The 14544-nt window shown below is 40.4% G+C and overlaps 1 protein-coding gene across 1 annotated transcript in view; it reads right to left on the reverse strand.

Annotated features, from left to right (window-relative positions):
• Positions 1-1763: 1763 nt before the first annotated feature.
• glcci1a (glucocorticoid induced 1a) overlaps positions 1764-14544 on the reverse strand; it is a 35196-nt gene continuing 22415 nt past the window's right edge. Inside the window, exons 4-8 of the mRNA XM_020090344.2 lie at positions 11061-11213; positions 8673-8825; positions 8308-8518; positions 7000-7120; positions 1764-6917 (exon numbers count right to left, since the gene is read on the reverse strand). Of these exons, the coding sequence (XP_019945903.1) occupies positions 6602-6917; positions 7000-7120; positions 8308-8518; positions 8673-8825; positions 11061-11213 (954 nt within the window). The 3' untranslated portion in view covers positions 1764-6601. The remainder of the gene's footprint in view (positions 6918-6999; positions 7121-8307; positions 8519-8672; positions 8826-11060; positions 11214-14544) is intronic.

The raw sequence follows: 14544 nt of genomic DNA on the forward strand, positions 1-14544 counted from the left end.
ATGTCCAGGGAGAAGGGTTCAGTCATTCATGTGCAATAAAAAGGATACAAATATTTTTTAATGATCAAATAGAGCTTGTTTGATAAGAAGAAACACTTAATGTCTCATATCAGAGATGACACAAATTTCAAAGTTGTTTCCCCACACTGTCAGACATTCATTAAAATGTAATAAAATGAGGGAATATTAGGGGCAGCAGTCATTGAGGATCCATTTTCACATTCCACCTACGCAGAGTGCATCTATGACAGACAGGGTCAAATAAGTTTTATTTTAAATCTTGATGTTAATATTTCCTGTTTCACAACCATATGTCAACACCGTCTTCCAATTTCTGAGGAAATTGTTTAGAATGTTTAGATACTTTCATTCTCCTGGAGTAGGTTCTGTTAGCATCTAGCATCAAGCTAAAAAGAAATGGCTGCTACATGAACTCCATTTGTTTCGTAAACAAAATGTCGATACCGTCAGATTTCCACTCAATTAGATTTTCTGTCTGACATTCAAAGGCATCAGCATTTTCTGCTTTTTTATTGCTGTGAATTGACAGTCATCAACTCTATGAGGGTTTAGTTGAGGCGTACACACATAATGGTGCATAGAGGTGTGAATGAAAATTAATTTGTTTTTTTGGTGTCTGATGGTGTTGACACAAAATAAGTGATGACAAGGCAAAAAGTACATTTTGTTAAAAAGAGAAAAGTTGGGAGGTTGTATCAAAGCATTCCTCACTAGCTTGGTATACATGGTAGATACATGTAGTTTCATTTGTCTGAGCTTAACATTGCACTTTGTCATTACTGGAGTATTGAAAAAGTGAAACCTTAAGCTTTATGGTTTTGTCCCGCTCCTCAAGCATCAGTGATCTGCCCCACAATATACTGGTGACCTGTCCAGGGTGTAACCCGCCTATGACACAGCTGGGTTTGGCTCCGGTCAGTCTGCAACACGTACGGCATAAGAGTTATAGATGATGGACGGATCATTACAGTCATTTTTTGGTATTTTGTGAATTTATTGAGTGTTATGGCGTGTAGATTGTATAGTACATGCTGAAATGAACAGCAACATGTCACCGTATTTTACTCCACAACATTAAAAAAGAAGGTAGTGTGCATTTGTTTTACTGGATTTCTCTTTGACTTTGACACACCTAATTTGTTTACATTGAAGAAGGTGTCAATGCCAAGTCTGATTATTAATTTTAAACCTTAATGTTAAATGTTGAATCTAAATGTTAAATGTAACTCTTAAATCCAAACATTGAATCTATATTTAAATCTGAGGCAGACACATTTCGGTATTAAATCTGCCTGGCAATTTGAATTTGCATGTAAACTAAGCATTTAGTTAGTTGATATTTAGTTTTCGATTTATTCTCAAAATTGTAATTTTATATTTCGATGTCAATTTAATATTTAAATTTAAGAATAAGGTATGACATTTAACATTAAGATTAACAATGACATGATATTTGATATATTTTTTTTATTAAAAAAATAAATATTGAAAAAGTTCACAATTAAACCTGTGCTGAGTTCAAAGCACCACCTCACCGTGCTGCTGGTATAGTATAAAGATCTTTTATTTATAACAATCCACTTGAGCACTGGATGTTTAGGATTTCTTTTTTAAACCCACACTGTAACGTGAGTAAAGTGGCTCGGGTTGTGTGTAATGTCAACAACACGACCTGTGTCCTTGTTGATCAGAGGTGACAGAGGTCACAGACTTTCCCTTGACTCATACACACATACACTATAGAGTGGACAAAACAACCAATATTTTTTTTTATTGCCATTGTGCATGAACTTTGACAATGCAGATTACACAAGGAGTATCATGTAGTAAGTTTATGAACACTCTGACCTGCCAGTGATGTGCTCTGGTCACTCTCAGTGCTGGTTTTGTATTGGTTGATGGCTTTAGCGAAGAAGTAGTTGCTGATCCAGCCCCCGTGCTCAAAACCAAAGGAATGCAAGATGAGACGCTCAAGTCAAAGAATGGACAACATCCCGGAGAACAACACCTTTTTTATCTATTATTGCACACATCTAGTTTACCAATGTCGAGTATATGTGGGACATTGGGAAAGCTATAGCTCTTGGTAAGGTGCTGAGATGTCTTTAGAAACCACAACACTGCATTGAGCCTCTTTAAAAGCCACATATATGCAAAATATGAATGGAACATTAATGCAGGGATTCCACAAGCACACCAGATATCAAAATAAATGTGGATTATGTTTCACACTTGCAAATCAAAGTGGTGGATCATTTACACTTGGCGATGCTCATTTAACAGCCTAAAATAGAGTGTTTACATGGGATGTTCAGAAGGTTCGGTTGCCTGGAGGCAGCATGAGGAGGTCTACAACACTCAGTAATAACAGAGACAGGCTTTTATCTGTGCATCACACACACGAAGGTGCTACTGACTCTGCAGCCAAACATCTCTTAGTACTGCAGCTAGTCTCTTACAGCAATCACAACAAAAGGCTGAGAGATATTTTAGGAAAGAATCATCATGAGTCTATTCATGTCTTGGATACTAAAATCGCATGGAATGCATTTAATAGAATAACAAGTATGTGGATGATTGGAACAGTCTGAGTTTGGATATCAACTGAATGGAGATAAGAGTTGTAAAAACATTCATCTGACGTGGCCACACCTGATAGATTGAACCAAACAGTGTTTCTACATCCACTGATGCCCAGGGCTGGGTATCAAACCTGATTACTTTACTGAATAATTATTAAAACATCTACAGTACAAACGGGAGACATTTAACATGTTTAATTGTTGCTTATTATCAACTTAAAGCTGCATTAATGGATTTTTTTTTTCACTTGGAGGCAGCAAAAAAAACAGCTGTGTCTCAGTTCAGGGCCCACATCCTTTGGAGGCTGCATTTGAAGACTGATTGTGTCATGGCAACTAGACTAGACATTTTAAGGCTCCTTCAAATGCGGCCCACAAACACGTTCTTCCATCCTAGAAAAATGAAGGCTACAATTGGTCAATCCCTCCTTGCTCAAACTATCCCAGGATTCATTGCCCTTCCGGGACAAACCATTTTTCAAAGAGGTAATGGCGCCAGCAAGAGACAAGACGTCTAATGCTTGGGTATCACGCTTCAACTCAACCGAACAGCTTACGGCACACGTTAAAAAACATTAAGGGGCATTAAAACCTTCTCAGCGTGTCCAACTTCCGCTCTGTTGCCAGGCATTAGCAATACAGAATACAGGACAAGCTGGTGAAGGTAATGACAGAAAGCTTCTTTAGACCAGATGGTCTTCATTTTGATTCTACCTGGTCAAAGCTGCAAACTAAGAAGGCGGTCTTCATGGGCCGGGTGAACCGCATCCTCCGAAGGATGCAGCCCCTGAATTGAGACACAGATAATAAGGGACACGTACCCACTGACAAATCCATGGGTCACCAGCAAATACAAGTGAAAAAGTCTTACAAGTCTAAAAGCCCTGTTCTGGTTTCCATTAACCCCCGTCTTTTTAGCTGGTCTGTCATTTTCATTTTGTGCTGAGTGACAGTGGATTTTTTTAGAAAATATGTTGGCTGGTTAAGAGTGATGTTTTTAAAGGAAAATAACTGAGGGGAATTGAAGATTGTCGATAGTTCATTATCAAAGCATTATCCTTTTTACAATTTACACAGATATTGGCCTATTAGAAAGAATATTCATTAGTGCAGCCTTAAAGGTTCAGTGTGTAGAATTTAGTGACACCTAGGGGTGAAGTTGCATGTTGCAGCTGAATACTCCTCACCTCACCCTCCCCTTCCCAACATGAAAGAGAACCTGAGGTGAACTTCAGTTGTCATGAAAACACAAACGGTTTTAATTTGTCTAGTTTGGATGACAATAAAAAACATGGCGGCCTCCGTAGAGAGGACCCCCCCCCCCATGTAAATATAAAGTATTTAAATATAAAGAGCCCATTCTATGGTAAAGAAAACAGCAATTCATACAATTTAGATGAAACACATTAGTGAAAACATCACTAGGATTATTTTATATTCAATTTCTGCAAAAAATCACTTTCACCTAAATCTTACACACTGAGCCTTTAAAGCAAATTTGCCAATCAGGATTATTTTTTCTATCAGGGTTGCTTGTGTGTATTTAAAAGCGTGGTTTTTCACAATTGGTTTGTTAGTCAATGGTATTGAAACTGAAATTTTAATGTCTTGACGGTACCCTGCCTGAACGGTGCCTCGTGCAGTCACACGTTTATTCATTATTCTATTCTATTATTCTTCATTAACTATTTCTTAATGAGGGAAAAAGTCTATGATTCTTTAATTGAAATAAAAATTCAGTCTACTAACACATGTCATTCATTCTTTGAACACAATGATCTGTTGCCTTCCTTATCATCAGTGTATTTTACTGGAAGAAATGCTGGCAAATGGAAAACATTGTGCTCTATATATCTAGGTGGCAATTCTTCCAACTTAAGAGGATCATCAAATTACCAAACATTGGTAATATATTATATTTTCTTTTTAAATATATTGATATGGACCTCAGAAATACAGTATTAGATGAGGTGTGGTCTTGATGAAGTCAGGTTCATTTGTACAATAAAGCTCCTTAGTAGGGTCCAATATAACAAATAAGGTCATGTCTACCTCAGAGAAACGTTTGTATAACTCCATCTCCAATCTGCACATACTGTACTATATGTTTCAGTTTGAGTGTACCTTCATGTGATAGTACTGCAGACCTCGCGTCAACAGGCTCAAGAGAGCCAGTCCTACATTGTCATCGGACTTAAATAACAGACTTCCACTGTGTGTCTTTCCAAGTCTCTGCCCAGCATGCTCCCATCTGTGCACACACAGCCACACATGTCATCAGTCACAGTGTGTGCGGCCCAAACAGTGTCCCACCACCTGTACAAAAGGATGCCCACTAACTCAAGCTTTTACCCTCTGCAGCTCCTGTCACAGGTCGAGTCTCAGACTGGACTCTGGAACGGAAAAGAATGGTTCGTCTGGGAATGAGAGAAACCAGGAATAAATGACAGTGAATCTGCTCTGCTTTGTCAAGCTGCAGATATTTGTATGGACAAACATTCCATATTACCTGAGTATAGACTCTGATTGTGAAATACCTGAAGCAAGGCCAGATGCAGACACTGTGCAACCAATTTGTGGCCATTTTGTATTTTCTTTAGTCTTTGCCCAAATGATTTGCTGTTTACATTTTTTAAACAGGTTTCAATCATGTGACCTGGATAGTGTAAACATAATCCAATCCACTATACAGCCGATTCTCCTGCTCTGTACATAACACAGCGTTACACAGTTTTGGATTTTTCTTTTAAACAAGCTTAAGTCTTTTGTTATAATACAGTATATATATATATATATATATATATATACACACACACATATATATATATATATATATATATATTTATACATACATACATACATACATACACACACACAAAATATATGCATATATACATATATGTATATATACACACAATGATCAGTCTCAATAGTAAATGTGGTAAGTGGTATTAATATTGTGGCTGATCTGTGTATATGTATGTGTATATACATATACAGGGTTTTCCCTATGGTTATGGGACTTTTTGTGAAGCATCTAAACCGAAGGAAAATAATTTCCTGAGAGTTCTTTACTACTCTGGAGAGAAAAGATGCCGTTCGGCTCCAACATCTTTACTGCAGAAATGAAGAAAGATGAGCTCAAAGACAAATGATAGAGGAATGACTCTCACTACAGTAGCCTGGTCAGATGACTGATGACCAATGGAACAGTCTAAGAACATCTAACCCAACAAAACCTTCTGTAAGCAGTCAAACACGATTACACTGTCAGATGGTGGTGGGAGATGAGTAAACCGATGCTCTAAATACTCATTACAGGTCTTATTTTACCAGGATAATTTTGGATGGTGCAGTCATCATCAGTTTCTTTTCTTCTTGTTAATGTCTGAATGTCATGTGAGAAACAACAACCTGTGTTGTGTTTTTATAAATATCTATAATAAAAAACAGCACCTAAGATGCCTAGGGAAAACCCTGATATATATATATGTATGTATATATATATATGTATGTATGTATATATATATATATATGTATATATATATATATATCGTATACATATATATATATATGTATGTATATATTAGAGCTTATTTATACTGTGATTGTTGAAACAGAACACAACACATAATTTAACCAGACTACCAGTTTATAATGCATGCCCCCACCCCCACATCCAGAGTGCTCCATTCCTCCATCTGATATCTGCATATAAAAAACTTTAGCCATCAAGTCCTTTTCTACCAACAACAGCTCAGACATTGTGCAGGACAGAACATTGAGGTGGCGAGTCTTGTGGTGGTGGTGGTGGTGGTGGTGGTTAATTGGGACATTGGTGCTACGTCATGCAGAGATAGAAGAGTATGGAGGGAGTCAGCACAGAAAGTCGCAGACTCCCTTGGCAGAGCAGAGGGAGGTGTTGGTGGGACAGTTAGTGGTGTTGGTTGGTGGTTGCTAGCGTGGATCCCAGAGCCAGAGGCCAGCTCTGCTCAGGTCTAGCTAATGGCTGGGCTGTCTGTCAGGGGGTCTGCAGTCTCTGAAGGTGAGCCGGGCTCCTCTGGAGGGTCTTCTGTGCTGGTGCTCGTGGAGACCTGTGAGGGGCCACCGTAGAGTGATGTGGCCCCCTGGGGCTCTGAGCCGGGGCCCGCCTCCACGTCGTCTTCATCCTCTTCGGGCTCTGAGGCCGGGGTGAGGTGCAGGGAGCCGGGGAGTTTGACGGGGCAGAATGCCGAACCTGTCGGGATGAAGTTGACCTTGTTTTTGTCGGGACAGGAGAAGAGGGGGACTGACGCCGATGCTGACTGCCTGGTGCTGAAGAGAAGCATAAGTAGCATCAGTACATTTCTGAGGCCTTAGAGTGATGATTCAATTCAACACAAGTATCAACCTATACCTCATCTCCTCAAAAGCTTTAATCTTCTCACAGCCCTCTGGCGGCTCTCGCTTGAACATGTAGCTGTTGTTGGGTTTGGGCGAGGAGGCGAACTTGGGCAGTGGTGAGCTGCTTCCACTGTCTGTGAACAGAGACACATGGTCGATACAGCAGAACAATCGACAAGGTTACAGGTGCATTTTCATGTTGTCCATTTATCCGTCTCGTGTAGATGTGCTTGTAAAATGTAAAATACACCTCCCTGTGTCCTCTTTGATGTGAATCCTAGGTCCAACTTCTTTGGTACCATATGTAATATAATATAATATAATATGGAGCATTATACATGTGTTGTTGTCCCTCAATGCCTCTCTTCTGGTCGCCTACAGTGCCAAGAGTGCGCAACACTTCTTAACATTACCTAAGAATATCCACCAATTTCAAGAATAGGGGTGTGTATGAAAATACAGTACCAATAAGGCACCAGTTCTGACAGAGCTTGCACAAAGACCAAATTCAACAATGTCATTGTCATCTCTCATGACTGCCCTGCCCTGTCTGTGGCACTCAGACCCAAGCACACATGCCTCCTACTGAAGATGTAATGAAGGCTGTGGCAAGAGGATCCAAACTAACAACAGTTGACTGTGCTGAAGTGAATTATAGTGTGGACACTTCATTGATTTCAAAGAAGATTCTCACAGCTCACTGTCCCGACAAGGAGAACTATGAGTTGATGTAAAGCCTACTGGAACTACAGAGCTGGTGTTTTTTCTCTGGTGTTTTCTGACCCATTGTTTATAGATCGTATTGATTAATGAAGGTTTAAATCATTATTTGCTAATTAAAGTTGTGGTAAGACAGTTTTCTGTACTGACTAAACTTAGGTGAACAAATGAAGATGACATGAAAAATCTGAGGAGTGATGTGAGGAAGCACTTTGGAATCAACACCATAGACGGAAGAAATATCAAGAGGGTTGAGGCTGTTTGTGTAAATCTGATAGTTGAATCAAGATAGAATGCAGGGGGACAGCACATGGACACAATGTCATATCACCCTGAGTCGGTTGCGTTACCTTCTTTTAGAATTAATGCTATAGATGTAAAAATAATAAAACTAACAGAGGAAATCACTGCTGTGGGATATAAAATGGAAAATATTTGATCATACCCAGAGCAATTCCATCTGCCCTAAATTTAATTAAATGCATTCCTTTATAAAATTGCATAGCTTTCAAGGATCCACCAGAGACTTGTGGTTACAACTGGTGAAACAACATGAACTCAGTGACTCAAGGAGCCCGAACAACAGCTCAACGTTCTTTACCTTTGTCCCGGTCGTAGAGTAGATCCTCTGTGGAGTAGGGGCTGCCGTCATGAGACCCTGGTGGGCAAGCTGGCGAGGGGCAGGGCGATAGGCTGGAGCAGCTGCTGGACCGGCCAGGGGCTGAGGGAGTCTGAGTGTCCACGCTTCGGGTGCTGCTGCTGCGCTGCTGAGGAGGGAAGGGTGCTCGTCGCCCGTCAGGAACCTCCAGGGACTGTAGAGTCAGAGAGGACAAGGACAGTGGAGGGGCAGAACAGCAATCAGAACCAGGACAAGGCAGAACAGTACAAGAGTTCAAGAGAGAATTACTGAAACACTGGGTTGATCACATCCTGTCTCAGTATGAACTGAGATGAAACAGAGCCCACCTTTAGCTCCTCCTTCTCGCCGTTGTCTTTGATGAAGACCTTCTCCAGCTCATGGTTGATGCCCTCCATGCTGCTGGGCACCCTCGAGATGGAAGGCTTTGGCACTGTGATGTTGGACAGCGGCATCTGTGCCGACTTCGACATGGAAAAGTGCTGTAGTCCACACACAGACACAATTTGATTATTTGTTTCATCCCTTTGAGGACAACTAATTTACATAGTGCATTCCCTTGTCCTCACACTTACCTTAACCATCACACCTAAAAGCTTAACCTTAAACTTGTATTTACCCTTAACATAACAGTAACCTGACCCATAAAACATAGCCTTAACCCTAAGAACACCGTCTGGAACTTAATTTTCTTTCGACAAGTGACACAAGGCCCCATGGGATAGTGTGTATTCAGGTATGAAGTTCTAAAGGTACTCATGTACACATACACACAAAGACTTGTGCTGTCACAGCTGACAAAAAAAGTCAATGAGTCTGAATTCCTTCTGAGGCTGTATTATTCCTCATAACAGCAGCGCTGCATATCAGACTCCGATGAAGATAGTTTTCTTCCTATGTTGCAATGTTACTTTTATTATTTTCTTTCCACTATGGTTCTCATTTCAGTTGTACTACCCTCATGCTCAGTGAAATCAGGGACTTCATACCAATATAAATAAACAGGAAGATATTGGAAAAAATGTGATTGTACAAAGACGCCTTCTCCTCACTGACTCCTTCATGTTCTCATCTTCCTGTGTGAGGGGTTGTGGAGTGTAAACTGCCATGCAGTGTAAGCAGGAATGAGGTTTGCAGCTAGAATCAGAGCAATACATTTTATTCAAATTAAATGAAATCAAATAAAACTACCTTACTTTAAATGAGGGGATTCAGAATAATAACAATTATGGCAGAATACATTCCCCCACAAGCTAAGGCTTAGGTATCACTTGAAAAGCTGCATGAAGTCATCAACAGACAGCTGACGGCTCATCATCGTAGCAGGGGACTTCAATCATGCAGACCTCAAACCCTTAGTTATGCTGCTATAGGTCTAGACTGCTGGGGGAACTCCCATCATCCACTGAGCACTTCTCCACTTCTCTCCATCTCTCTGCCCCCCCACACTCATTTGTTTATTTTAATATATGTCAATAACTATGTTTCTTTTTTCTCCCATAGTCCCTCTCTCTCTTTCTCTCTCTCATTGCAGATATCTCTGACAACAACTATTATTATTATTATTATTAACAACAATACTTATCAGTTATTAATTATTATATGAATTGTGACTGTTATCAATAATAGTCAATAACTTCTTTACACTGTTATTGTTTTCATTTAAACTACTCAGATCTGATACCTGATGCTGCACAAGTGTTCCTGGTCTCTCTCAGCTCTCTCTCTCTCTCTCCCCCTCCTCCCCCTCCCAACTATCTCTCTCTCTTCTCTCTCCTCTTTTCCACCCCTCTCTCCTCTCCCCCCCATTTTTCTCTGCTCACCCCAACCAGTAGAGGTAGATGACCGCCCACATTGAGCCTGGTTCTTCTAGAGGTTTCTCTCTGTTAATGAGGGAGTTTTTCCTCCACAGTCGCCAAAGTGCTGCTCATTGTGGAACTGTTGGGTTTCTCTATATTAATATGATTTTAAGGTCTTGACCTTCTATGTAAAGTGCCTTGATATAATGTATATTATGATTTGGCCCTCCATTGTGTTGATGGAGGGGTGTGTTAAGTGTTTGAGTCCACAAAACACTTCTGGAGTCTCAGGGGTAAACAGCGTTGTAGCAGAATCTAATACAATTGAAGTCAACGGTGTCCTCTTCTTCAGAACTAATAAAACAACAGAAAAAACATGCCTCTATACTGTTCATGTGGTGTCATTCAAGTGTCTGCAAGACCCGACATCCCTATTAGACTCGAAACTGCATCATTTACACCATGTTTTAAGCCTAAATGTCCTCTGATACCTTCCTACCAGCTGTAATCATGTGGCTAAGTCTGCCACTGCCGGTGGACTTTTAGGCTTACAACAAGGTTTGATATCCTCTGTACAAAGAGAGCCACATGTGAGGGATCCCTCTCCTCCAACCAGAAGGTCGGCAGTCTTACCGATCTGCATACCGAAGTGTCCTTGTGCAAGATGCTCAACCCTGAATTGCCCCTCTTAGAAAAAGTGCTTCTAATAGATGCACTGTATGAGTGTGTGTGTGGATGGGTAAATGTGTAAAGCCTACTGTAAAGCGCTACAGACCATCTACCATTTCTACAGAAGGAGCGGATCCTGCTTCTTTCATGAATGTCCACTGGAATGTTTTCAAATGAGTGAGTTTGATCATCCGTTTGAGCTCAGACCTTTCAGTGTGAGGACAAAAGGATTTCCAGGCAGTACCCTACCTGAACGTGGCTGGCTGTGGAGTTGTGGTTGGTAGAGCTGGTGAGGGTGGTGTAGGTGATGGTGTTGTACTGGAGAGGGGACAGTCGGTCTTTGTCTTTGCTGTGGCGTCCTCCTTGTTTACCGCGCAGGAGCTGCTGCCGAAGCTTCACAATCTGGGAGAAACAGAGAGAATAAATGGGGTCAGAATACTGTATAGTACACAGAGTTATTGTTATTAAAGTTATTGAACTTCTATTCTGTTTAAATACATCTGTCAGACCTCAATTCCCAGATCTCATTAAATAATATATATCAAATAAGCAAGTCATTTTAATATTCTATCCAACTTCAGCCCCCTCCCCCATTTCAACAGGGTAACAGCTGGAAAAACACAGGCTTAAAGGTTCTGTGTGTAGAATCTAGTGAAATCTAGTGGTGAAGTTGCATTTTGCAGCTGAATACCCCTCACCTCACCCTCCTCCGCCAAACATGAGAGAGAACCTGTGGTAGACTTCAGTTGTCATACAAACTCAAAAGGTGTTTAGTTTGTCCAGTTTCGACCACAGTAAAAAACATGGCAGCCTCTGTAGAGAGGACCCACTCCCCATGTAAATATAAAGGGCCCATTCTTAGGTAAAGAAAACAACAATTTTTACAATGTAGATAAAACACACAAGTGAAAACATTATTATATTATATAATTTTATATTCAATTCCTGCCAATAGGTCATTTTCACCTAAATCTCACACACTGAACCTTTAACAAATAATGGCTTGGACCATGGTCCTAGGACTGGAATGGAATGCAGTCAATATTAAATATTAATTAATACATACATAGTTATTAGTTACATCTCGGTCATCTCACAAATCATTGTGTCCAAATCCCCGTATTCACTAATTGATAACTCCCCTACTCCCAATCAATCAATGACATTTTATTTGTATGGCCCATATTCATAAATCACAATTTGTGTCAAAGTGCATAGCAAAGTGCCACATCCTCTGCCCCCTCGACAAGAGTAAAGGAAAACTAGCAAAAACTAACATGGGGAAAATTTAAGAAACCTCAAGAGGGAGCCACATGCGAGGGACAGAAGTGTGACAGATGCCACATGTAGCCGAGCACGTCAATAGAATGATATTTACAACATTTGTGAGAAAAGACAGTGTCTAACATAAATGGAGGTATTTATATAAAAAAAATATGCCTGCCTGGGGGCAGTGATTTGTAATGACAGCGGTATTGCCAATAATAGTAGTAGTAGTATCTGTGAGTTTGCATATCATAATCCATGGATGCCACCATGATCACGATCCATCATCATGTTCACGGTCCAGCATGTGCAATATGGTGTTAAATTGGCTAATCACACTTGGTGGAGTTATGTGCTCTCCAAGAGCCCTTCTAGTTAAATAGTGAGAGATTTCAGACATTGTCTGCATGTGGGAGTGACCATCCTCCAAGTCTAGGAACCAATGGGCTATGTATTGTCACTGTAAACATGCAGACTGAGCATGAAGTCTGTTGAGTATTATACAGACAGAAGTATTAACCTCTACAAGGTCTTATGAACCAAAGGAATGAGCAGAGTCAGTGTTTAATATGAAGATACTATGTAGATGTTAACCTCTGCTTAACCTAATTCTGTAAAACTGTAGCTTTTTGTGTTTGTAACATTCAGTGTGTCTGGCAGAGAAACAGGAACTCCCAGTTCTCCAAAACATGTTCTGACACAGGCCCTCTTCACTGTCACATGTACACAGTACAGTCCTGCATGGTTTTGTTTCCTGCTCAGCCCATGACTCCAATAGCGTCGTCAGTCTGTATAAAACACATACACTGTTATGATAAATAAAACTATAGGGAGCCGACAAACAGTCTCAGCTCAACGTTGTTGCTGTCACAGCAGTCCCACCCATTAGTTCAACACACAGATGGCTATTCAAGGAGAAAAAAAACTACTATGGAAAATAAGTATCAGACCTTCAGACACAACAAGACATTGTTGGATATCAACTTGAACTCTGAGAAGTCACAATGGCCATGTTTCTTTATAATTTTGTAATGTCTCTACCTGTAAAGTACCTTGAAATATCTAATGTTGTGATTTGTGATTCAAATTTCTAGGACCGCCTTCTTTCACTTACGTAATATCTAAAAAATCAGACATGTCCTGTCTCAAAAAGATGCAGAAACACTAGTCCATGCTTTTCTCACATCCAGACTTTATTATTGTAATTCCCTTTCATCAGGCTCCAGCAGTAAGTCGTTAAAGACCCTGCAGCTTGTCCAAAATGCTGCAGTAGGTGTCCTGACAAGAACCAGGAAAAGAGACCACATACTGTATATCCTGTATTAGCTTCACTACACTCCTCCTCACCTGCAAGGCCCTTAATAATATGGCACCATCATACCTTAAAGAGCTCATAGTACCTTAGGGTAATATGGTGCTATATTAGGCTAATAGAGCACTGCGCTCCCAGAATTCAGACTTACTTGTTGTCCCTAAAGTCTCTAAAAGTAGAGGAGGAGCCAGAGCTTTCAGCTATCAGGCTCCTCTCCTGTGGAATCATCTCCCAGGAAAATAGTTAAAAAAAATATAATTTTGGGGTGGTCGGTAGCGTAGTGGGTTGTGCCGGCGCCCCATGTAAAGAGGCTACAGTCCCCGCTGCAGTGGGCCCCGGATTAAATTCCGAAACGGACGGCCCTTTACTGCATGTCATTCCCCCTCTCTCTGCCCCCTGCTTCCTGTCTCTCTTCAACTGTCCTGTCCATTAAAGGCATAAAAAGCCCCAAAAATATACTTTTAATTATATTATTTTTTTATAAAAATAATACATGTTTTTAAAAATAAAAACGTGTTCAAATGTAATTCTTATAAGAGAAAAGATTTTAAGTAACATAAGAACATGTTAAAATTAAATTTTAAAGAAAAGTAGATCAAATTTAATGAAAAGAAAGTGAAAATATAGAACCAAACAACTGCACAACAGTCGTGCTCAGGCTGTGGAAGGATACGCTGCATGACCTACTCCACCTACTTACTATTGACATCTGTGGAATCACCTACTCCATACCAGTCCACGTTTATCAGTGGTTGTCAACTAACACTCGATTTTTCTTTGACTGAAAAAAGAAACTACAACAATCCAACTCTTTCATACAGGACTGTCATTCAGATAGGTCGTATGCACACAGCTATCTGTTCTAGTGTAGTAGACTACACTAGTGCTCAAAGCAGCTGCAATGCTCAGGACTGCCCCCCCTTCTCTTCCTCCATGAACGTGCTGCTAATAGATGCACTGTATGAATGTGTGTGTGAATGGCAAACTGTAGTGTAAAGTGCTTTGAGTGGTCATCAAGACTAGAAAAGTGCTTTATAAATACAAACCATTTACTATTAACATCTGTAGAATCAGTATCAGTGCTGCAACTCCTCTGCAGCCCTGTAACTCAGTAACGTGCCTGTGCACACATTAGCGAAGGCCGAGCTGTCATCC

This window comes from Paralichthys olivaceus, chromosome 20 (genome assembly GCF_024713975.1).
Source record: "Paralichthys olivaceus isolate ysfri-2021 chromosome 20, ASM2471397v2, whole genome shotgun sequence".
Classification (NCBI taxonomy): Eukaryota; Metazoa; Chordata; class Actinopteri; order Pleuronectiformes; family Paralichthyidae; genus Paralichthys; species Paralichthys olivaceus.